At 47.3% G+C, this 25,408-nt stretch overlaps 1 protein-coding gene across 1 annotated transcript in view; it reads right to left on the reverse strand.

The window, feature by feature from the left end:
- LOC114680909 (myomegalin-like) overlaps window positions 1-25,408 on the reverse strand; it is a 199,198-nt gene that overhangs the window by 13,571 nt on the left and 160,219 nt on the right. The window contains 12 exon segments of the mRNA XM_028854083.2: window positions 1,339-1,524; window positions 3,619-3,771; window positions 4,339-4,562; window positions 5,934-5,985; window positions 7,249-7,484; window positions 9,179-9,707; window positions 10,839-10,955; window positions 12,010-12,202; window positions 12,997-13,294; window positions 13,296-13,427; window positions 16,934-17,166; window positions 23,490-23,593. Of these exon segments, the coding sequence (XP_028709916.1) occupies window positions 1,339-1,524; window positions 3,619-3,771; window positions 4,339-4,562; window positions 5,934-5,985; window positions 7,249-7,484; window positions 9,179-9,707; window positions 10,839-10,955; window positions 12,010-12,202; window positions 12,997-13,294; window positions 13,296-13,427; window positions 16,934-17,166; window positions 23,490-23,593 (2,457 nt within the window).

The following is a 25,408-nucleotide window of genomic DNA, read 5'->3' on the forward strand; positions in this document are numbered from 1 at the left end:
AGAAGAGCTGCAAAAAGCCACCAGAGCATTGCCACTGGGTCCAACCAAACTCAAGCAGCAGGGCATCTGTGCCCTGGTACAGAGGGGTCGGGGACCACACTCCAGGAACAGAAGACAGGCGCCAAGCCCATTCTCTCCCACAGGGCAGTTAGCTTCTGTCTTAGCTGTCTGCTCTAACTCCATGGACTACACAGGACTCTTGTGAGGCTCTGGAAAGACCACAGTCATGTTAGGCAGGCCCCACACTGATGTCCAGGAGAGAGCTGATAATGGAAGATTTGTTCCCTTAGATTCCACGGCCTATAGAATCGGCAAGCTCTCCTGAAGTCATTCATGGTCCAGTGGCTTCTGTAAATCAAGCTGTGTGCATACGAGACAAACTATCCATTTTGGGGGTTGAGTGAACAAAAAAAAAAAAAAAAAAAAAAAAAAAAAAAAAAAAGGCTGATCCAAATGCCCTCAGGGGCTTTACAGATAGGAACTCTTGGCTGTGATCTGTGGTCAGTGGAGAATCTTGCTGTTAATCTCTGGCTCACTCAAGCTCTGTTACAGGCAGAGCATGGGACTTCAGTGAAATTCTCAAACCCTTTCCAGTTGTCTTTAAAAGTCATTACTACAAAGTAATTCTTTTTACACCTAAAGTGATCACATGCATAAAACCTTACAATGAGGCATCCAGAGCACACACACACAGCAGATCCTTTTCTATGAATCGTGCAAGCACACACGATGAACTACCTATGGGGTCAAAGGACAGAATTCACAACAGTTGTTTGTCATGGCCTGTGGTTCCGGTCTACCCATCTACGTGTCTGGTTTCCTGCTTAGGGATGGACCTTGAACAATAAGAAAAGGGGTTCCACTCTGCTTCTGAATGTTGACATCACCCTTTGTATCGCAAGCTGATGATGTCGGGCACTCAAGTTCATTAAGAGCAGTCTGCAGCAAGAGATGTAACGACCCCACAGAGCAGTCGGTGCATGTGGCCATATTTTTAACGGTTATGTCACCCTGCAGGGGCAAAGCATACCTTCTTTATCCTGCCTGCCACTCAGCATTTCCCAGACTGCCAGGGATGCGCATTAACATATTGGGTGGTTAATGTGTTAGCAGTCGGTGAGCGCCAGACTGAAAGTCTCTGAGTCCCTCCGGTAGCTGATGGGACACACCCCAGGGACCACAGCAGACGCATTTCAGACAAGAAGCAAGCAAGCTTTCCCTCCATCTGCCCCCTGTGACACATGCCTAGTTTTCCCTTCACCCCCATCAAGCCGAAGCCATGCAGAGCAACAGCGTGGTGGCCGCCACTAATAAGCACACCAGGACAACGGGGCTCACTTTCTCCCAGCTGCTTCTGCAGCATCTGCAGCTCCTGCTGAGCCTCAGCCAAGGACACCGCTGGTGTCTCACTGCACCCGAGGAGGGGGGGGCCAGAGGGGCCGAAAGGCATGAAGCTGGGTGGAGTTGAGGGCATTGGTGCCTGGGCAAGGCTAGCCGGCTTGGGTGAGGAGTTAAAATGAAAGCCTAGAAGTAAAGAGTTAGGGAGAAAGGAGACATCATTAGAGAGAAAATAAGAGAAAAAAACAAACAAACAAACAAACAAAAAAAAAAAAAACAGAGAAGGCAGATCATCCCCTGATCAGATGTGGGCCTGCCATGTGGCCAGCACTTACTGTGGTCCAGGCTAAGCCAGCAAGGCCAAGTGTTATTCCTAAGAAGCAGCCTGGCAGGTGTCTCCTCCTCCTTATCCCTTTGCCGGGCTCACCTGCATGTATATCCTCTGCTAGACATGGAGGCAAGATGGCGTGACTCACGCCTACTGTACATCAGGATGGCTATGCTTACTTCCTCACAGGCCCTGGGATGCTGGTCCTAGCGTGTGCCAGCCCTTCTCTCTGAGAAGAGACTATCTGCTCATCCAGAACTCCTTTTGTGACTGTGTTATGATCCTTCTGAGGAGGGCAGGCTAGACCAGGTATTCCTAGGAGGTGTAGTGCAGGCGGGACTGTGGTGAGAACGAACTTCAGACATCCAAAGCGGAGTGTTCATTCACAAGAGGAGAAACAGCCATGGTGGTGTGGCTGAGACAGTGACTTGCAAGCCTGTCTGAGACAACTAGTTAGCATTTTTATTAGCTTATATTAATTGTACGGGAGAAGGGGCTTCACTGTGCCATTTCTGTATGTGTATGTATTATACTTTGACCGTATTCTCCCAGGAGGGCGCTGTCTTGTTTTTCCTCCTTCCTTTCCCAGCCCCTTCTTCTTGAAGGTTCCACCCCTCCTTTGTCTCCTTCTCTTTCCTCCCACCTCCGTTGACAGGCTCTGACTACGCAGGACAGACTAGCCTCACGTCCTGGGTTGAAGGGGGCACCACCAACTCTGTACACACAGGCTGCCTCAGCGCATAGTAGTAGAATGATAAACTCTTTGAGTAGGACCCGGCAGTTTAATTAAAAACAAATATTTTCCCCCTAGTGACCCATGAAGTCCATGTGCAGCCAAATCTTGAGAAACACTATGAAAATTGGATGTTTTAATCTGTTTCTTTTTTCCAGTGGGGAGCAGGGCAGAAATCAATACTATCCTGAGGAAGAGGCCTTATGTAGAAGACATGACGACATCTACAATACATCATTGGTCCCCTGGTGCTGTTACTGCATCAGAACCATACTGCAATCACCCAAACTGCCTAGAGACACAGCCCAGCCATCTTTTAGGAAGGCATTGTGATGTTAGAACCCCTGACCATAGCCTCTGTTTGAGCTGAAAGCCGTTAGACAGGTTATCTACGCTCGGGGTGAGTAGCCCATCCTTCACGATTTCTTGGTTCACTTGCTGCTCACTCGGAGCCAGACCCCCAGAGTCCGGGCTCAGATAGAGAAAGGATGCATACCCCTCCTCCTCCAGACTGTGGTTGAACTGCCTGTGGGAGGGGTGAGGGTAGCACAGAATAGGACTGTGCTTTTTGGGACCCAGACCTGAGCACATACGACCTGAAGGTAGCCAGCCATGGAGGAAGGCAGGAAGTGGGGGGGGGGCCTTTCTCTACAGTCTCTGAAGCAGAGCTCTGAGTGAGCAGTGAACACTGACAACTGTGCTAAGACATGAAGGTGAATGCGCCCCATATGTACATGGTACACATCCTGGACTATGACCCATTCATAAATCCACCGGCGGTAATGTAAAAGAAACGTCATTGAGCTGTGACGTCAGCTGCGTCACCTACGGACAAAGGCATTTGCACCACTTAAGTAGGTAGCATAAATGGGATCGATGGATGAGAGTTTCTTCCTGTTCTTTAGCTATTGTAATCCTACAAACACGTTTGCCTCTGTTCCCCAGGGTGGGTTAGAGAAAGAAATGGAGATGCTTATTAAAAAAGGATTCCTCAATTCTTGGTCAAAACTGGTTCGTAGATCAAAGCTTATTGCAGACTTCTTGTTTTCTCATTTCTAAAAATCAGACACAGATGGTGAATGAGAACGGCCTGATTGGTCTAGGATATAATAGATTTAGGCTTCTAACAGTTTCCACCCTTATCCCTGAAGGAAAACCGAGCAGGCAGCTGAGAGAGAGAGAGAGAGAGGAAGCTACTGGCCCACGGGCTGTGGCATACCTGAACAGGCCTGGCTGGCCTCCTTGAGGGGGTTCTGGGGAGTTGGCAAGCTGATGGGACTGTTGCTGGACTCGACCTTTAGCCCCTGGGATACACTGGTGGCTGATGGTTTAGAAGACAACACAGCACAATGACTCAAATGATGGATGGACTCTACAAAACCCACGAATGAAAAAAAATGTCTGGTGTCCTCCAGAGAACTGGGACCCGGGCCTTATATTCTCCAGGGGTGCCAGGGCCGGAGGCTGGCTGTCTTGAGATGCCCTGGGGACAAGGACCCTTTGCAGTATCCCCTTTCTTACTCTTAGATAGCTCCTTCAGTGAGGGAACTACCTTTGGGGTGACAAAGGGGGATCAGAACCTGGAAATCCTGGAGTAGCACACGTAGCGGGATCTTTGGAAGCCCGTGACGACTCGGGGGCCACTGTGCAGAAACTGTAAGGACATGGGGCATTTAAGGACGGAGGTCTATCAGACAGATTCAGTGAGCAGTAAAGCTTGGCCACCACCTCCTCACTTGGGATTACATGTCAGCATGTGCATGATGACGGAACTCAAGAGAGACAGAATTGCTTAGAAAGTCAGCAATAAAGCCGGGATCTAAGCCATGGGAGCCTGTGCTTGGGACTTGGTCCACACCAAAGTGGACTATAAGGCCTGGATCCCAGGGTCTCCTCTCAGTCTAGACGGAGGAGGTGCCACTCGGACAGTGGAGGCTACCTGAGTGGCCAGGTGAAGACTTCTTCTCTTCATAGTGTGTGTACTCGCTGGCTACGTCCATGTCAGAGCAAGCTTCTATCTCATCAGACAGGAAGGACGCGCTGCTGGCCGAGCGGTGGGAGTCAGTCAGGGCATGGCTGCTGGGGGGCGAGAGAGACCGGCTGTCCAGCTTGGCCTGCAGGACTTCGATCACTTTGTCCTTCTCCTGGAGCTCCCTGCTGAGCCTGGTGGGGAGAGGAGCAGGCCACGGGTGAGTCCAAGGTCACCTATCGCAGCTAGCCTTCCCTAACGCCCACAGGGAGACCCACGTAAGCCAAGGGCGCCATTCTGTACAGAATCTGAGAATGACACATCTCCAACTGGGCATGTGGGATGTGAACAGGTAGACCACAGCAGCCACACAGTGCCCAGGCCACAGGCTGGCACCGGCAGAGGCACAGCCAGTCCTGTAAGGCACGGCTGCCTAACGGATGATCCCTAAGACAGCGGCAGTCTGAGGACTATGAGCATCTCCAACAAGTATAAAAACTAAAAGGAAGCCTTGAAAAATGTAGAACAAATGCCCCAACACCCAAAGCTAGGGTAAGTGGAGACATCTAGTTAGCTCAAGTGCAGGCCCTCTATGTGGCTGTGATAAATGAGGAAACCAAAATGAATCACAAACACCGTGTCCTTCACCACTGATATTCTGAGAAGCACTCGCAGGATCTCAGCACAAAACAAAAAAAAAAAAAAAAAAAAAAAGAAAAAAAAAAAAAAAAAAAAACACACAAGTGATCTTCAAACAGGCACAATGTCCTGGCAAACACAAAGTTGACTCAAGATCACAAGTGACCCTACAAAGCACAGCCGACACAGTGCAACGGACTATCAAAGCAGTGGCCACAAGTGACCCAGCCAAGCCCCCTGACCTCCAACAGGCCCAGTCCCGGCCACGGCCCAAGTGCCCTGGCTCAAAGCAGTGGCCACAAGTGACCCTGAGCTCAAAGCAGTGGCCACAAGTGTCCCTGAGTGCGTGGCACAGGCCTGAGTTCAAAGCAGTGGCCACAAGTGACCCTGAGCTCAAAGCAGTGGCCACAAGTGACCCTGAGCTCAAAGCAGTGGCCACATACATGATCAAAGACACACATGAGAAAGCAGGAACTGATGGCAAGCAGTGCACGTGACCCTGAGCTCGAGTGAAGTCTGAGTCGCGGCACAGTGTCTGTCTGTGAGTGTTCCAGACTGAACATGTCGTCTTCCAGCGTCTCTGCACCGTCTCTGCCTCTTTCTCTACATGCTGTCATAGGATTGATTCTCCAAGGAAATAAAGTGACTACTGAGCTAGCTGTCCATAAAGCCCCGGGGCAGGCCAACCTCGCAGGAAGCTAAGACTCTTGGGACACACATGGTTCGTTCATGAGTCAGGCTGCTTCTAGCTTACCACGTCTAGAGCATTACTACAGCCATGAAATTATAACAAAAGAAAAGAATTTGGGAAAAACCAGTCAGTGTTCAATGAACAAATGAATTAATCTCCTTCAGCTTCCCTTCCTGGTCTGTGAACTTGGGGCTACCCTGTCTGGGTCCCTTTACCAGACTGTCTTCTGAATTACCTGAGGGCCAGCGGCTCAAGCCCAGCTTCTTCTTTCTCACTTTTATGATCCTCTGAAAATAAAATTTAGAAAGTTACAGAAGTTAAACAGGTTCCACGTCACACATTAGAAAGCACGGGTCCCACGAGGACACAGAACAGTGATTATGCCACACATCGGTTCAGGAAAACTATTTTGAGTGCTCAAGTTCTGTATGTCTGTCTGTCTGTCTGTCTGTCTGTCTCTCTCTCTCTCTCTCTCTCTCTCTCTCTCTCTGTGTGTGTGTGTGTGTGTGTGTGTGTGTGTATGCCTGGGGAGGCCAGGGGGCAACCGTGGGTATTATTGCTCAGAGGAGCCACCCACCATTTTCTTCCTTCTTTTTTGCGACAGTCTCTCACTGAAATCGGACTCACCAGCTAAGCCAGGCTGTCTAGCCAGCAAGCCCAGGAGCCCCGTCTGTCTCTGGCTCCTCGGGGCTATGATTGCAAGTGCGAGTTACCATGCACAGGCTTTCTTAGGGAGAGTCGAGTCTGGGGACTGAACTCAGGTCTTCTTGCTTGCAAGGCAAACACTCACTGACGGAGCTACTGCCCCAGCCACAGGCGATATCTTTTTAATCAGCATAAATTAACTGAACAAAATGATGGATTCCATGATGAGACTTCTGCAGATGTACACAAGATACTTGGATCATGAAGTCCTCTGTGGCTCACCCTCACCCTCACCTCTGCTGCTGGGCCCGCGTCTGTTCCCTGGTAACTGACTTCCTGCTTCCATGCTCGCTGTTGCTAATGTCTTACAGTTGCCTCCCGATTCCACTTGTGAGAGAACACCTATGATAACCCTTCTTTAGAGAGGTGAGCAGGCAGCTCACCTGAGCTCACCGGGGAAGTCACCCCACCCCATGACCTGGTGCTCACAATCATGACTTCACATGTCCAAACCGGGGCTGAAAACTGAAACATATTTTATCTCACTGGTCACAAGCTGCCTCCCCGTCTCTTCTCTGCCATACTCCAGCCTCCACATCCCGTGGCAGCCTGGCTTCTACATACACACCCACGTGACCACCGACTCGTTCCTCTCAACCTTCTTTTGTATCTGAGAGGACAAGTCCCTTTTCCTGTAGGTTGATCCAAATGCCTAATTGTACACCTTGACCTCTTCAGTTCTGGGATTATAGAAGTGTGCCACTATGCCTAGCTCTACAGAGGTGACAGCCAGCTTGGTGCCACTCAGAGGAGTCCTGATTCAGGAACCTGGACTCTGGGGTCGAGTGCCGCTGTGGAGGAATGGCAGCCACCCGAGCCTAGGACTGTGCCGGGGGCCAACTTACTAGTGCTCAGTTTGCTGGTGAGTCTCTCCGTCAGCTGACCCCCTTGGGCTAGCTGCTCCCGGAAGCTCTGGCCCAGGTAGTAGTCGATGTCGTTGCTCCGTAGGAGGTCCTCAAAAGACTTCACTGTGTCTTTTGCATGTTGGGTGAGAAGATAGCAAATACCTCTCCCTTCTCGGATTTTTTGACGCAGATATGATAGTTCGCGGGCCTGATCCTGAATCAAGGAATCGTATTTTCTAGTGCAGGGAAGAGAGGGGAGAAGAAAATTGAAAAAAAGAGTGAGTGTAAGTTATAGGGGCTTCCTTAGAGTCCTCTGTGAGACCACACCTAAGGAACTCCCTGACTTGGGCACTGTACTAGCCACGGAAAGTGTTGAAAAGTAAATTCCACACCAAGAAACTACTGTACCAAAACGTTCAGGAAGCTATTGTTCTTAACTCTTCTAGAATGTTAGTCTCATATTCAAAACTAAACCATAAGATCTATGAGAGTAAAGAAAATCCCAGTCGGGCGGTGGTGGTGCACGCCTTTAATCCCAGCACTCGGGAGGCAGAGCCAGGCAGATCTCTGTGAGTTTGAGGCCAGCCTGGGCTACAGAGTGAGCTCCAGGGAAGGTGCAAAGCTACACAGAGAAACTCTGTCTCAGAAAAAAAAAAAAAAAAAAAAAAAAAAAAAAAGAAAGAAAGAAAGAAAGAAAGAAAGAAAGAAAGAAAGAAAGAAAAGAAAAGAAAGAAAATCCCACATTTTACATCTCACACAGTCCAGTACAGTGTGGACACACAATAGATACCCTATAAATATTTATAATTTTTTACTCCTAAGTCTGTCTAGGACTTTCTCATCTTCTATTTCAAACACCATCATCTGCGTGGATTTCTTCTGTGCTCTGATACTGCGGCAGATGGCGTTTTGCAAAGACAGTAAGTACAGTCTCCCACGTCCCGGGCTTTCCTCCAACATGGCTTTGCCAGTCCTCCGTCAGTGAGGAGGTTTACTCTCTATACAGTTAAGTCTGGAAGATGCTGTGACCATGCTAACCCAGGCAACACAATGGAGGCATCACTGTGCCAAGCCGAGGAGTAGTTCTTTAGCTGCCTGGCAAGATCTACCTCCTGTCCTAGATACCAGCTTTCACACAGAAGCAACATTGCCAAGGACTATCACAGCATGAGAAACCAAAATCAAGGAGACATCCTTGAAGACAAAGCCACATGGAGAAAGGGAGGAACCAGGAGCCTAGGCATGGATAAAGACTCCACGCCCACCTCAGAAGGACCTTTCAGACCACTCTGGCCATAGCTTCCATCTGACGGCGGCCACGTGGGAGATCCAACTGAATCGAGTCAGCCCAGAGAACCATGAGAGATGGCAAAGTCATCATGTCTTAGAGTGGTTCATTACTTAGCGGTAGAATCGGTACAGAGGTTGACACGTATGTCCACTCCGTATTTTTTAGCATAAAGTATTGGTAATCGAGATAACTGAAAACAGCATTGAGAGTACTGTATTCCAGATACTAGAAGCACATTAAGAGTTCAGCTAAGCCCAGTAACTGTCCTTGAGCTGGGTCCTCTCTTATCTTCACTTCATAGGTAAGCAACTAGATGGGGAAAGATTAGTTTGCACAGCTCGGGAGTTGCAGAGCTAGGATTTCCCGTCAGGCATCTGGGACGAGTTTCATCACTACCCTGTACCACTTAAACTGACATGTTTTTTAACATCTGTAACAGGGCATCTCGGAGATCTGCTGCCATCATCCGATGTGATGCTGGTATCCCTTGTTTTCCCTCAGCTCAGCCACTATTTAAATAACTGTCCTCCTGATGACCTGGGTACATTCTCCCTTACAACTGCCAGGGCCGCTGTTCTAAGCACTGACTTAGACATCAATCAAGTGGCCCCCCCTCCCCCAAAACAGTCCCCCGCTTACCCAGGCCACGAGGCAGACCTCAGCTCCTCGGCCAGCTTCCCCTCCAGTCCAGTTTTGGGGAGCTGGGCCTCTAGCTGGGATACCCTCTGGATGAGACTCTCCAGATCCTTTTTGGCCTGTAGCCCTGGGGGGTAAAAAGCCCCAGTGCCGTCCGATAGCCACCCTTCATCTTCATCAGTGACACTGTGAGGTGAAGACCCCTCCAGGGTTGCGATGGTTCTTAGCTTCCGGGGTCTCTCCAGACTGGATGAGTAATCACTTGTAGCAGAGAGGGACCGGACCCGGCTCCTGAGGTTCTGAATGACCTTGTTGGCATTCTGTAGCTGGGCTTTCAGATCTCTGATGTCCTTCCTCAGGACAGAGCTGTCGTCCGGATTTCTGTGCATCTGGAAATCGTCCTGCCTCCCGGGTTTGTTCTCCAAAGGCTTCTTTGCAGGTGGGCTGACCAGGACGGGGTCCAGGTACCCCTGCTCAGAGCACAGCCCTTCCATGAGCACCATGGGCCCCAGGCTGTTGTGCTCCTCACACTCTGAAAGAGACAGAGACATCTTCCTGAAGAGAAGCTGGGGGTGCTGCTGTGGCCACTCGATTGAGGGGGCAGGCTGGTCACATGATCAAAGTGCTGGGGTAAGACCCGGAGCAACGCTCTCTTTAAGTCTGGCCGTATGCTGGGCACTCGAATCTAGCATTTCTTCCTAAACAGGCTTGTGGGCAAGATACAGTCACTTTCATCTTGTTGCCTGGAGAATCCAACAGGCTCTCCAGGAAGCTTGAAGGTGGTAAGCTAGCTAGTCACAGACCGTGCAGGGCACACAGCAGACCCAGAGTTCAAACCCTCTGGTGCCCTGTGTCCTTAACACATGAGTGAGTCAGGGCCTCTTCAGTGAGACATTAACAAAGCTTCATAGCTTTCAAATGACCACAAGGACTCAAGAACAAACGGCTTCTGCAGTTTCCTAACAGTGCTATGACTTAAAACTCCTGGGTTGCAACAGCATACAAAAACAGGCCTAGGGAAACAAGACCTTCCCAACAGTCAGTCTGGTAAGCCAGGCCAGGGCGGCGGCACCGGGATGACTAGTCACCATTTTACTAGTAACATGAGGGTCAGAGTGTTTTACTAGAACTTATCCATTTCATCGACGTGAGTACCTGGTGAGTTGGAGAGTTGGTTTGTTGCCATTTTAGCAGGTCAGGAAACGGAGGCATAGAGAAAAAGAGGGTTTGAACCAAGCACTCTGGTCTTTGGATCCCTGCCCCTAACTTCCCACTACCCTGCCTCAGCTTCCAATCTGTAGGGATCCTGTGGTTCCCAATAGTCCTTTGAGAATACAAAAGAAAAGATTTTATTCTAAACTTACAGTTTAGGTATCCATTAAAGATCACAGCTCTCTTCCGTAATAAAAAGGACTAGGTATTTTTTTCTATAATAGAAGTTATATTTAATTTTTTTTTTTATTAGCAGTGTGCTGAAAGCGATAGAAGTTCAAACTGGTTGCCTCATTTTGAAGAGTTCTCCAAAGTTCCTGTCCTTTGCTGGTCCTAGGTCTCCTTCATTCTCCTCCTGACCCACTACTCATCTCGAGTGGAAGTGGCCTAAGGCATCCAAATGCGGCACGGGACTCGGGGGAGAAGGGGGCCCCACACACCGTGTACTTACCGGGGCTGGTGGTCTCCTCACGTTCAGCTTCATTCTCACTCCGGCCACAAGTCTCATAGCCCAGGTCTTGAAGGTCCACCTGGATTTGCTTGCTGTCCTGTTTCACCAGGGATTCACCTGTGTTCAGGAAGAGACAGTGGTGGTTACAGAGCATCCAGACCTCCCTCATGTTACCCCAGCCTCAGTGGCACATACCCCCGGCCTTTAAGGCCAAGCAGTCAGAGCCAGGCTAGCAGAGAGGCTTTCTTGGACTCCGATGGGAGAAGATAAAGCTTGCCATAGGTAGTAGGTACCCACACACACACCCGGGTGAGCCCATGGTTGCCATGGAGAGGCTCTCTTCTGAAAACTGAGGCTTAGTTGAGACTAGACAAGGGAAAGTCAAGAGTTGCGTGCTACCACGTTAGGAAGCTCCAGTGAAATCATTAGGCCCTGTATCTACACGGTCTTGGCTCCAATGGGGCTGAAGTCCTTAAGAGTCTTGAGACATCTATCCCTGCCCTGTCCAATAAGGTAGCAGCTACCTACCCATGGTTACTCTTTATCAAACTAGCCAAAATTCAATTTTAGGTTCCTGTGCCCAATTCCTATGTGAATAAAGAGCATCCTGTCAATGCAGCAATCTCCCTTGGCTAGGGCTGACTCTAGAGCAACAGTGATGGCAGGATTTCGAAGACTCTGTTATGGTGCAAAGGAGGAAAAACCCATCATGTAGAGAGCCAAGTCAGCTTACTGACAGCCCTGGAAATCAGCGAGCCCAGATGGAAGTCTGTTTCAGTCCGTTATGTTCACCCTGGCTTTAAAGATGTGTTTATTTTTATTTTCCATGTAATGAATGCTTTTCCTGCGTGTACATCTGCGCACCATGGGCATGCCTGGTGCCCCGGGAGGCCAGAAGAGGGTGTTGGATGCCCCTGTGAGAGCAGCAAGTTCTCCTAAGCACTGAGCTCTATCCAGCCCCTACACTGTAACTTTAAAACCTTATCTTCTTCCTTTATTCTTTACATCCACCTACAAGTTGGAGTAAAATAGTCACACACACAGTTCTAAGACAAGAGTCGTGGCTGAAGTGTTCACAGGTTGGGGTAGAAAGATAAAAGCTGAGAAACAGGTGACTTCACTGGGGGGGGGACACACGACACTTTGACGACCACGAGCTGGTGACACTCACTGAATATGACCCTGTACTTCTCCAGCTGGTTCGCCTGGGCAAACACGGTAGCTTCCGAGATGAGTAGCTTCTCCTGGAGATCTTGATACCGCTGTCTGCACTGAGCCAGCTGGGAACGCAGGTGTTTGGTGGGCCCTGGTAGGCTAAACTCGGACTGGTGTCCGGAGTCTCGGGCCTGGGACTTGTTCTCCAGCTGTGAAAGGACCCAACACAATGATCAGGACGCTCTAAGGTCACCCTCTATGTGGTGAGAGCCACCTCTCTGTCTGAACGCCCGCCGGGGACGGTGTGCGTTATGTGTTTGCCCCAGCTGTTCCAGACAGAGCTCCTGGAGAGCTGGGACAATGTTCTCCTTCTCTTTCTCTCTGAGCGCATGGTAGCACAGCGCCAGTCAAGTCTCTAGATCAGCCTGTAGCAAACATTGACTCAGTTGCTTGAAAGGAAGAGGTGGAGATCTCCACTCCACCTTCTCTGCATTCCTGCCCCACAGGCCCTTCTCAGAAAGCCTTTGAACTCTCCATTTCACCGAATCTAGGGCCAAGTTCCTTCCTGCAGGAGGGTATCAGTGACTTCCCATGAGGCCATGACACAGACCACTCTGGAACCTCCGAGGAAGCAGCAGTGGTAAGAAGATGACATGGCACCCCAATTTGTCTGGGCCCCGTCAAGGCCCAGAGCATCACAACAGTCTGGCAGTTACAGCCAGTGAAAAGTCACTGCGTCTGAACGTTCTCCCCCACACGCTGAGTACCTGGAGGGCAGACAGCAGTTCATAACCCACTGCCACGCCCTTGGAATGAAATGCTCAGAAACACTCCTTCAGTGGCGTGGAACCCTTTCGAATGCCTCCGATTACAGAGCCCTGCTGCTAACATCAAGGCACCACCCCTCAGTACTTCCTGACCCACACGGCAGAACAGTGTAACGTAAAAACCGAAATCCCCGGCCCTTCCCCGAGTTTCTCACCTCACCCCTGCCCTCACTTACGTGGTGGGTATCCGCTGGGAGGGCTGCCCCAAGACTGAGGCTCTGGGGTCTGGGGCCAGGCCTCGTGGCCACGTTCTCCTTGTCTTGGTGTTGCTGCTTACCAAGGGCAGGCAGGCCCATGTTCATTCTGTCCACCTCCCTGGCGAGGCGCACCAGGAGCTCCGGCCTCACTTTACCGTTCCCTTCCGAGCTGCTCAGGAGCAGCTGTTCCTTGAGGAGGTTGATGATGTTGTAGGCACTCTTCAGTTTCCCCTGGACTTTCCTGAACTCAGCCTGGAGGCTGCTCTCATCCAGACCCCTTGGCCTCCGCAGTCTCCACCATCGCCTCGCCCTTCTCCTTGTCCTCCTCGGCCTCCCATCCGTCAGACATCGCTTCTCCCATCCGCTCTTTCAGCTCTGCATTCTCAAGGCAAAGGCTCAGCATGGTGTTCCTGCCAGGAGCATAGAACATGGAGCCGGGGTTAGCCGGGCCTACAGCTCTTCCAAGACCTTTTCACCCACATCTTAGTGCATGACAGACTCAGAGCCATTCAAGTACAGAGCTGAATCCCAGAGACCTGTGCCATGCCTCATTCATGCACCGGAAGACCCAGTGAGGGAGCGGGGAAGAATGGCCTCACAACACATGCTTCCCTAGCCACTGGATGGCAGCATTATTAAACAATCATGAAATAGACCCCCCAGTCTATTTTTCTTTACTTAGCCACATAGTTTCACATGCTGAATATTCATGACCTCTGGAATATACAAGCAAAATTACAATATTAAGTTTTTTTTTTTTTTTAAAAGATGGATCCTACCCAAGACAAATTTATTATTGTGGATTTTTTTTTGTTTGTTTTTTTGTTTTTTTGTTTTTCGAGACAGGGTTTCTCTGTGTAGCTTTGCGCCTTTCCTGGGACTCACTTGGTAGTCCAGGCTGGCCTCGAACTCACAGAGATCCACCTGGCTCTGCCTCCCGAGTGCTGGGATTAAAGACGTGCACCACCATCGCCCGGCTGTGGATTTTATCATTTTATTACTTATCTCTGGTTTTAAATCACTGAGTGATAAACTGGGTCTCAGGAATATGAAAAATAAATAATACTGATCAGAGCTGTAATAAAAATGTAGTTATTTAATTGTTTGCCATATTCCTGGTCCACAAAATAGGACGTAACCTTGCAGAGAGCAGATGCTGTGTTTGCCCTATTCATCCTGTATTTCTGGGACCACCACACATGCCTGACACATAAAACATCTCGATTTGTTGAAGTAATAAAATTGACTAAACTGAGAACACTGAGCCAGAACACACACACACATAAGAATCAGTACTGGGTGTGCACCTAGACGAGGTTCCTCAGAATCCTAAAGTTTTGGAGTTTCAAGCAGAAATTGTTAGGTGTGGATTCATGGGAGAAAATACTTTGGAACATCGAACTCAGAGAGATTTTCAAAGGAGAAAAAGGTATAGTTCTGTGCCAAAATTAGCATGGAGGAAGGAGAAAACAGGAAGGTATATAGAAGAGAATATTGAGTTAGTTTTACATCCTTCTGTGTTGGGGTAAGGCCTGATGTTTTTACACTATAAACTAACGAGAGTGAAGCTTAACAAGGGACTGAGTGTTGGGTGTGTTCTCTTTTCACATCAGTGTTTAAGATTGGGTGGAGAGCCGAGCAGCACAGATTTTCAGGTTGTGAACATAACCTACAAGGTTATATATACATGGTGTACATAGAAGGAGACGCTCTGCTCCATGACATCACAAGTAAATCCACACACGAATGCCTGAATAAACTTACATTTCCACGACATCACAAGTAAATTCACACATGAATGCCTGAATAAACTTACATTTCCACGACATCACAATAAATTCACACATGAATGCCTGAATAAACTTACATTTCCACGACATCACAAGTAAATTCACACACGAATGCCTGAATAAACTTACATTTTAACGTAGGTAAAATGTAAGGAAAGAATTATCATGACAATTCAACATAAAAGAACTGATACCTAGAATGATGCAAGACTTAATAATAAGTGTGTGTGTGTGTGTGTGTGTGTGTGTGTGTGTGTGTGTGTGTGTGTGTACCCATATGGAGACTGGAGGTTGACATCTGGCATCTTCTTTGACTGCTCTCCACCTTCTCTTTTGAGACGGGGCATCTCGCTGAACCAAACACTGGAGCTAACCTATTGGCTGGGCTGGCTGCCCATCAAGTCCCAAGGATCCTTTCCCATTTTCCTCTAGTGCTGGGATTTATGGGAACATGGGGTTGCTCCGGATCAAACTCAAGCCCCAGTGCTTATGTGACAAGCACGTTGTCTATGGAGTCATCGTCCCAGAATCTTCGTTTGTTGTGTGTGTTTGTTTGTTTATTATTGTTGTTATTTTAGAAAACACAGACTAGCCGGGTGGTGGCGGCGGCGTATGTCTTTAATCCCAGCACTCGGGAGGCAGAGGCAGGTGGATCTCTGTGAGTTCAAGGCCAGCCTGGTCTCCAAAGCGAGATCCAGGAAAGGTGCAAAGCTACACAGAGAAACCCTGTGTCAAAAAACCAAAAAAAAAAAAAAAAAAAAAGAAAACACAGACTATAGATTAAAGGCTTTGGTGTTAACCAATCAGGAAGGGGTGCAGCTGGCTGGCTAGCTCAGTTAGAGCATTAGGAGAATGCTCTAACAAAATCAGGAGGAAGTAACAAAAACCAGGAGGAAAGGGTCTAGCCTTGGCATTATGAAATCTTGAGCAGGTTACTTGCAATTTTGTACACATTAATTTCCTTAACTGTGAAACAAAGACAACAGGCCAGGTCCAGTATCCTACTCAGTGGGTAACACCAGGCACGGTTAAGTGACATGGATATGCAGGGAGTGAACAGGTCCTCAACTGGCATTCGTGCACCCGCACAGCTACTGTAACAGTATGCCACGATGAATACGGCTCCCAGAGGTGAGTGATACTGACATCTAGAATAATAACAAGGCTTACTAATAATTGTGTGCATATGTGTGTGCACGTGCACACATACATATGTGTGCATGTATGTGTACCCATGTGGAGATGGAGGTTGACTTCTGGTGTCCTCCTCTATTGATATCCATCTTATCAATTGAGACAGGGCGTCTCACTGAAACTCTACAGTATCATGTCTTTTTCAGCTTTTTTTCTCTTTCAAAAATCCCCTTACAGCCAAAGTAGTCAATGGATCAGTACTTGCCACTTTTTTTTTTTTATATAATTTTAGTGAAACAGAAAAGGTTATTAAAGTTGCAATTCCATGATTCAGCTGTGTATGCTTCTGAGAGGGAGTTGAATGGAGATCGGTGGGGCTGTAAATCCTCTTCCTCAAAGGCTCTCCCAGCTCTCTGTACAGCAGTGAAGCTGCTTGGGTAGGTGATTATGGGACTTGATCCAGAAGGCTGCACCCACACAACTAAGGAAGATTCTGTCCATACACATGCATAACGAGAGCCTCAATGGTATATATAAATTTATAAAGGGGTTCTATGGGGAAAACAGACTCACTGATGCAAAATGAAGTGATGTCGTTGCCTCTTCGTCTCCCAGGGGAAAATGGGGAAAGCTCCAGATTGTGCACCAGGAAACCTTCCACATCCAAGAAAGAGCTTGCAACCCACTCCCCCTTCTCTTTAAGAAGTCACATGGGCAGGCAAGAAGCACTGCCTGTCACAATCAGGCTAGGTAGCCCAAGGTCATGGGCGGAGCAAATTCCCATGCATCTGGGCAGTAATAGTAGAGCGTTATTATATCAAATTAAGACTAGATCATCTGCCTAACAAAAGTAGTCATCACCATCTAACACTTACCTTGCTCTAAAGAGTATATAAACGCATTAAGGCATGGAGCCTGTGGCATGCCTTGGATGTAGCAAGTTCTTGGCTGAGGTAGCTCATCCATCGTCTGGGGGAAACGCTGGGACATACCTGATGTGGGACACAGAGGAGAATCCTGCTTCTTCGATTTGAGCCTTCAGCTCCTTGAGTTCCGCCTCAGCTTTCCTCCTCTCCTCCAAGTGCTGGTGGACTTCAGCCCTCAGGTGGAGCATTTCTTCCTGAAGACACCTGTTATTGTCCCCTCCTGGTGGGGAAGGGGGCTGAAGACATGTGTTCTGGGTCTCCATGGTCGCCAGGCTTTTCTCCAAAGCCACCTTGATGAGCTGAAAGAAAACCACAGTTTCAAGAAGTTAGACCACTAAAGGGGACCCACGAACACGCACAAGGGTGGCTTCTGATGGGAACAAAAGACGCAATCAATGACCCTCTCTTCAAGCCAGTCACGAGGGCCCTGGGATTGGTGTGGGCAGGAGGCCACACCGGGTGAGTGAAGAGAAGGGCTTTGCCATGGGAGGAAGAGGAGAATCCAGAGGTGGTGAGAAACACACATGCGCGCACACCCACCCTGAACACAAACAAATGAAGTTTAAGCTAGTCTAGCGGATGCCAATATTGTGGTGCTTCTCTTCCTGGGGCACAGAGTCCCCCAAAAGTCTGCCTTGAAGTTGAGGTGCTTTACAAACCCTAGAGCACGGGAGTCTTGACTGAAGATCATGGTTCAGGATGCCAGTGCTCTGTGCCTAAATCCCTGTCTGCCACTCAGACTCCAAAGAGGAGATGAAGACTCAGAGTGCCTACAGCCAGTTCCAGAATTAAAATCATGGAGCTCCAGGCAGGGCAGAGCCAAGCCAATTCCACTGAGAGCAGGAGACTCACCCTCCAATTACAGGGTTTGAGGTGAAGCCACCCTACCGGACACCCAGTTTTTCTTTTTGATTATCACCCTGTGTCAATGCAAATTCTCTATAAATCTAAGCACGTGAGAAGAAAACAAAGTAGATTTCACAGTGCCTTTCTTCTTAAGGATTTTCTTGAAGTCACTCCTAAATGTTTCATTTATAACAGATTTTAAGGTGCTTTTCTCAAGTGGGAAGTTGGGAGTGTTTAGATTTTCTTATCATCCACACTAGGCTTATCTCTAGCTATATTCTACAGCTTTAAAGGAATATTAATACAACTCAGAATTTGGGTGTGATAACCTACATAATGTGTGACTGTTTTAATGTAAGGATTTCTTCCACCTTCCTCCCTCCTTAGGTTTTGAAACAGGATCTTGCCTTTCAGCTCATGCTGGCCTCAATCTCACTGGTACCCCAGGCTGTCCTTGAACTTTTGGTTCTCCTGGCTTATCCTCCTGAGTGCTGGGTTTATAAACAGGTGCTACTGCACACATTCCAGCAGTACTCGCCACACTTCCAGCCACGTTGACTTCTTTTCCTTCCAGTGGTACTGTTCAGAAGTTACACTCAATTCTAGGCCAGTTTTGACCCTCACTCTTCACCCCTCCATGCAGGAATTTCTGTGTCATGCTATCTCCTTTTACCTCTGTCAATATCATGAGTCATGTTTGTTACTTATAAGCTTATCCTGGTTATATAGAGTCATGTTCTAATTACAAAGCCATTAAAATAATTATTGTGCATCTCTATAAACCATGTAGCAGTCACCTGACTAGAGATGATTCATATAATTAATTATATGCTTTATACATTCATTTGGGTCACTAACATATTGAACAGAATAGGACCCAGAGCACAGCATATGGGTCGATGATGGCTAGAAGAGCTTGGGTGGTCACAAAGCTGTTGGCTTTTGCTATTCCTCATAACAAAGCTAGGTCACACCTGTGCTGTATGTTTGTGGTAGCATTCATTCATAGTATACATGTAATGGTATTTTAGCACCACAGCAATTGATATTGTCAAGTGATATGGAGCCAGAAAGAAGAGATTCCTAAACACAGCTACTCAGTCTTTAGGCATTCAATCCCATCTGGATTTTGTGAGTCCAGCAGTGACCAGACTATAGACAATGTCTGTCTCTAAGACTGCTGCCTGGTGCAGCCAGCTGGTTCTGTCTCCACGTATACCACCCAGCAATTGTAACGGAATAAAGGATTAGGTATGGGACAGGACACTTTCGAAGACTTATCACCATAACCTTCACTTAACTATGTGATGTGCCAGGAATGGTGGCCCACGCTTGTAATTCCAGCTCCTGGGAGGCTGAGGCAGGAGAACTGGAAGCAAGGCTAGCTTAGGCTACATAGTGAGGCCATTTCAAAAGGCCCCAAAATAATGAATAGGTAGACAAAAATAAACTTTGTGATGTTACCTCCCTATATAAACTACTTGCAATGAACATAACTAAAAATCACCATTAGACTTGAGAATGGACACAATGGCCACTCTTTTCTTAACCTTGAGTGTTGTTTATGCTTAAAAATAACCCAGCATTAATGAGGTCTATCCATTGGTAAAGTATCTTCCTGTGTGTGTATTTTATCCAGTTGGTTTCAGTATACCTATTTTCTTTTAAAGAGAAACATTTTGACTCATGAAATATGGATGCCAGAATGACCGTAAGATTCATTTAGACTGATTTCTCATTTTAAAATAAGAGAGTAAATCATTGCATAAACACAGAGGTGTCTGATCTTACATGTGGTAATATGATATAATCTACACAATTGCAGGACTGCGTTCACAGATATTCTGGGGCACATGGGGCAAAGGGTGAATGCCTCTGGCAGAGATCTGGTCATTGTCCAACCTAACTTGAGTTTTCACATCTCTGAAAGGAAGTTTTTTTTTTTTCACCTAACTTTATAGTTTTAATATAAACGTATGAAAAGTGAATTAGGATCTAGAATCATTATCTTTTACCACCTACGAAAAGCAAATACTCGTGTGCTTCTCCTCAGGAAAACTCATATCCAGTGTGTGTAATACTAGTGTGGCTCCTTTGGGTCCCATTTTAAATCATAATTCTTACTGTTTTTTCATATCATCTAACTCACTTGCGCAGTTGCTCCCATACAGTTTAACCTTTTTGGGCGTTTCTAGACCGACTCCAGATCTGCACTTTGGCTTGACCGGAGCGGTTTGCTTTCACCCTCTCAGGTCATATTTCCCACAGTGAAGGTCTGTCTTCAGACAATATAAACGACACTGAGAAATCACCGTTTCTCAAACAAGCAAGTGTCAGCCATCAACTAAAGACTATAACCACAAGGAGCTACCACCCATGTGTATCAGAATGTGTTGTATGTATTTTAAGAATGACAACATGTATCTCCTCGAACAACAACAACAACAACAACAACAAAACAGAAGAAGAAAGAAAAGAAAGAATAAGGAAAAAAAGGATACTAAATTAGTATGCCTTTGTAGAAATGAGTTGACAAGTACTTAGAAAGAAAAAGAAAAAAACTAGACAGAACTACTATATGACCCAGGATTTCCACTTCTGGGCATATACTTCCAAAGAACTGAAATCAGTATGTGAACTGATATTAGCACTCTCTTTCCAATACTGGTCACAAATGCCATAATATGGAGTCATCCTGGGTGTCTACGAATGTATGAGTAACTTACATATAATGAAAAATCTACTGAGTCTTTTTTTTTTTTTTTTTTTTCCGAGACAGGGTTTCTCTGTGTAGCTTTGCGCCTTTTCCTGGATCTCACTCTGTAGCTCATGCTGGCCTAGAACTCAGAGATCCGCCTGCCTCTGACTCCCGAGTGCTGGGATTAAAGGCATGCGCCACTACCGCCTGGCTAAAATCTACTGAGTCTTAAAAAGAGGGGCTATCCTGCTATCTATTTAAATCTGGAGAAGATTAGGCTATCTGAAATAAAGCCACTCACAGAAAAGCAAACACCATGCCATCTTCCTTATATGACTCCCATGCGGACTCTAACAAAGTTGAGCCAACTGAAGTAGAAGGAAGAAAGTCTGGTGTAGGGAGGAAGAGACAATAGGGACTTGAGAAGTCACAAAGCTTCACGCGGACAGAAGAAACAGGCTTTGAGGTCAGTTGTTCACATGGTAACTGTAGTTAGCATTAAGTAAATTTTAAAATAACTAAGTAAATTTCAAAGATCTCACCATAAAAAAATAAAAGTAAGTAAGGTACAGATGTATTAGTCATTTCATTATATATGTGTACATCAAATCATCACATTGTGCTTCATACGTTTAGTTATGATTTGATAATAAAATATTACTATTTTAAAATATTTTTTCTCTTTTTCTGTCAGATTTAGTGTACTGATCTTTTGCATTTGAAACTTGATTATTGATGAACTTTTCTGCATTGAAAGTGTTCAAATGAACAGGAGTGGCTGACTGCCCTCCAGTGTCCTTGGTGGGCATCTCCTAGGCATTTATTACAGACCTTACAACTTTTTGAGATCAGAATTTGGTTGGGCAATATCTAGGGAAGATTACTATCATGGTCAGATCTGAAGCTCTCTAAGGCAAGTGACTTCTTAGAATGAGGAAACAAACTTGCTTTCTTTGATGCTTGCCCAGGAACACAAAGCTGGATATGTTTGTTAGGGAAAGTGTGTATATGGGTGTGTCAGAAAGGAGTGTGACAGACAGACAGACAGAGGTGGTGCACACCTTTAATCCCAGCACTGGGAAGGCAGAGGCAGATCTCTGTGTGTTTGAGGCCAGCCTGGTCTACAAATGAGTTTCAGGACAGTCAGGGCTACACAGAGAAACCCTGTCTCAAAAACAAACAAACAAACAAACAAACAAAAAAAAAAAAAAGGAGAAAGGAGGAGGAGGGAGGGAGAGGAGGAGGAGCAGGAGGAGGAGGGGTGTGTGTGGGACCAACTATAAAGTTTATCTCCCAAGAACACAACAAGGAGGAGCTCAGAGGCTAACGATAGAGGAGAACAAGCAAACAAAGCTTCAGAAGCTGGACACACGGCAGTTACAGCAGAGCAAGCTTTATTTCATTGGTAACAGGAGAGTCACATCTCCAACTCCACGAAAGATGAAGTGCACTCACAGCGGCTTCGCATACAGTGATGTCATCCACCAAGGTTCTTCCTACTCAAAGCTGGAAATCAGCTCTCAAGAAAAGGTGATAGGAAGAAAACCGTGCTTACCCATCTTCATCCAGGAGGTATACACTTCTGTCTCTTAAGAATAAAGCCCTGATCTGAAGGTGTGCTAAGTTACTATGACACTGAGTACTTCCTATGCCAAGTACCAAGACAAGCGCTGTGATGTGCCGGGGTGAACGTTTACTCCAGGGTGAGACTGACCTTCTCACGGTAGAGTCTGGTTATCTTCTCGGTGTGGGGCTACAGAAAAGAAGGCTTGGGAAGAAATGGCTTTACAAACCAGGTTGCCTGTAAGACTTGCAGCAGCAGGATGGTTAGAGCATGGTAATCAGAACCTGATGGTCATGGTATTGGTGTCTTCCGTTTATTTCATCTGAAGTTAGTCCTGCCCCACAGCTGTTACAGCCATTGTGTCCGGTCTACATCCCAATCTGTTTAGAGCAGACTTCTGTTCATCCTGCAAATTCTTTCACCCAAGATCCTCGATGAAATCAGGGAGGGAGGGAGGGGCAGAGACCTCCGTGCACTGAAAACTGCAGCCCCTCAGTCAGTGAGCAGGACTCAGAAGAAGCAAATAGAGAAGTGTGGCTAGTGCAAAGCCCTCGAGGGGGGAACGAAGGGTAGTCCTGACTACAGCAACCAAAGGAGATCGTGACAGAAAGTAAAGAAACTCATGGTGATGTCTGATGTCCCAGACAAACTCAGGTCCTTGTCAAGAGCCCCAAATGATGCCAAATCCTACTCAGTTTGGGGTCTGTTCACTTGGCCTCTTCTTCCCAGTGTAATGAATGGCTCCTCTTTTTCTCACACAGGAAGTGTACAGACCCAGGAAGCCCCCTTTTTCCTATAAGTGTTTCTAGTAGATCCAAGGAAGATATCACCAGAAAGCTCAACTTCTTTCTAGTTCTCTACAACTTAAGAGCCACAGGCATTTAGCTAGACTTTTGAGCGTTTTGGGACAAGGTGGAGACACTCAGCTCCAATGAGTGCTAAGATCACTAAGGGTGACGTAACCTTTGAGGTCCAGGACAGTCACTCTTGGGCTGGAGACATTACATTTCTCTGATGGTGGGCTGGTGACAAGTTCTGAGGCTTGGCGGGACTGGCTATTGGGTAGCCTGTCAGATCACATAGCACCCAGAAAGATCCCTGCTTTGGAGGCATTCCAATCCCCCGGGAGTTTCTCAGACAAGTACTCCCGTCAAGCAGGCCCCGGGCCTCGCTTTCCCCCAAGACCAGCCCTTCCATGTCTCTCTGTCTTCTGTTTTGTGTTTCAGTCACAAAAGCCAAAGAGGGAAAGCATTCATAGTCTTAAAAGCAACAATTCTTCCGAAGCTAAAGCTACAGACAGACAGCAAACAGGGACAGGGCGGGCGGGAAGGGACCAGGGGCAGAAATAAGAACGAGAAGCAGTAAAAAACAATGGTGGACTGAACAGAAAAAGATCGAGGGGCCGCAGGGAGCAGGCCAGGGGGTGGGTTACGCAGATGTCTTCTCACTCGCAGCGCAGGAGGCTGGAGGTGAGAATGGGATCCGGGAACTCCTCGCACCTGACCCTGACTTACTTGCTGGTGGCTGTTGTGCCCAGCCTCCTCCTCGATGCTGTCTGTGAACTCCGTGCTTGTGTCCTCGGCGTCATCGCCCGCAGCAGCAGCAGCAGCAGCAGCACCTGCAAGAGTCCAGAAGAGAAAGGTGACTCCTTCACAGGTGGCTCCAGACGCCGGGTACAATTACACGCTTGCCATCCACCTCTGATTTTTTTCTGTTCTTCACGCTCTTGGCCAGCAACAGGGAAAACAGAAGCAAGCCTTCTCTTAGGCAAATGTTAGTTCCCTCCTAATATTTCAGCCTAAGCCTCAAAAGCAGCTCACTTGGACTATCCTGCTACACTTTAGAAGCCTTCAGAGTGTCTGTTCCTCTCCCCCACGTCAGTGGATTCTTCTCTGTTCTGTTCATACCCTAAAGGTCCTCAACATGGCTGGACGTCACTAACCTTTCTCCCACCACTGACTACTGAGCAGACCCCTCAACTCCTGGTATCAGGGCAGCTCCTCTCCCACTCTTCCATGGTTGGGATGGGTTGTCCATAGGGTGACGACATCTCTGAGGAACTGATCTCTGGGGTCTGTCTCACACAGGTCAGGATGTGAAGCACAGGGCAAACCAGTTTTCTGACTCCTCTCTCCAGCCACCCCCCTCTCAATCTCTTTAAGCGCCAACTTCCTTTGCCTGGAAGATTCTCTGTACTGCTCTGCTCAAACCGTGTGTAGTCTCATCCTTTCATCTTCCAAAGATGTACCTGTCACCCTCGAGCATAAGCATCTATATCCTGCTCTAAGGGACAAGTAGCTGCAGTTAGCGGTCTGGGCCAAGGTCCAGGGTGGCGCTGGGCAAGAGAAACTTCATTGAGGATGGCCTTGTCCTGTGCCTGCACTGCTCAAGAGAGAAGACTTTGATCAGCAGTTTATACTTAAATGGCCATCTGTGGCTAGTGGCTACTGTACAGGATGGCACAAACATGTAGCATTTATTCCTTTTAAAATTGATTACAATAAAAGATTGTTCATGCAATTCTACACTAAGAACTGTGACTCACATTACTGATTCCCGCCCCCTGCCCCCAGAACATCAAAGAATACCTATTGTGACACTTTTGTATCTCATGGAATTTGCCAAGTTAGGGAACATTAACATCTAGTTCTAATCCTGCCTTTTATCTACTGAGTAACCTGGGGCTCAAAGAATTCTGTAGTTTGTCTAAGGTTACATAGCTAGTTCTGACAAGATTTGGGCCCGTAAATCAAGTGTCTGGACTCCGGAACCGTTGTTTCTCATGATGGAAAACCTGATTACTTCTTCCAAGACCAAAGGATCCCCCCTGAGCTCAGACACTCATAAATGAAATCTCAGCACGAAGAATGAACATTCTCAGCTAGAGTGACGATACTTCTTACCTACCTCAAGAAAGCATAACTTACTTCTACTCTATACACCAAGCAGAAAGAGCGCAGCTCGCATCCACCTTCCAATTCTTAGTACCTGCAAGTCCACGCCAGGACATTTGCAATGGCCTGCTCATCTCATCCAAGAACTAAGAGGTAGGTGATAAGTGTGTTGTCTTAACAGCTTAGGACCCCCAGTCTTCACTGTGAATGCTGCTCTACCTTCAGGAAAGAGCAGGATTCTATCTAGTGAAACCATCTACCAGCAGGCAACGGTACCACTCAGTATCTTTAGATACCTCCTGCAGCCAGCATATAGCAAGACTTTACAACTACTTCCTTGAAAGGCAGAACCATCTCCCTCAAGGTCCTGGTAAGTAGAGATGAGTGAACATCATCCCTAAGCCCGAGCTGCTTTGGAAGCCTACTAGAACCAGGATGCCAAGTCACTGATGACATCTGTATGAAATCTGCCCCTGTCCAACAGTAGAGATGGCATTTCTTCCCTTACAAAGAAAATGAGTTTTCTCACTAAAAAGCTT

The sequence above is a fragment of the Peromyscus leucopus genome, chromosome 6, assembly GCF_004664715.2.
Source record: "Peromyscus leucopus breed LL Stock chromosome 6, UCI_PerLeu_2.1, whole genome shotgun sequence".
Classification (NCBI taxonomy): Eukaryota; Metazoa; Chordata; class Mammalia; order Rodentia; family Cricetidae; genus Peromyscus; species Peromyscus leucopus.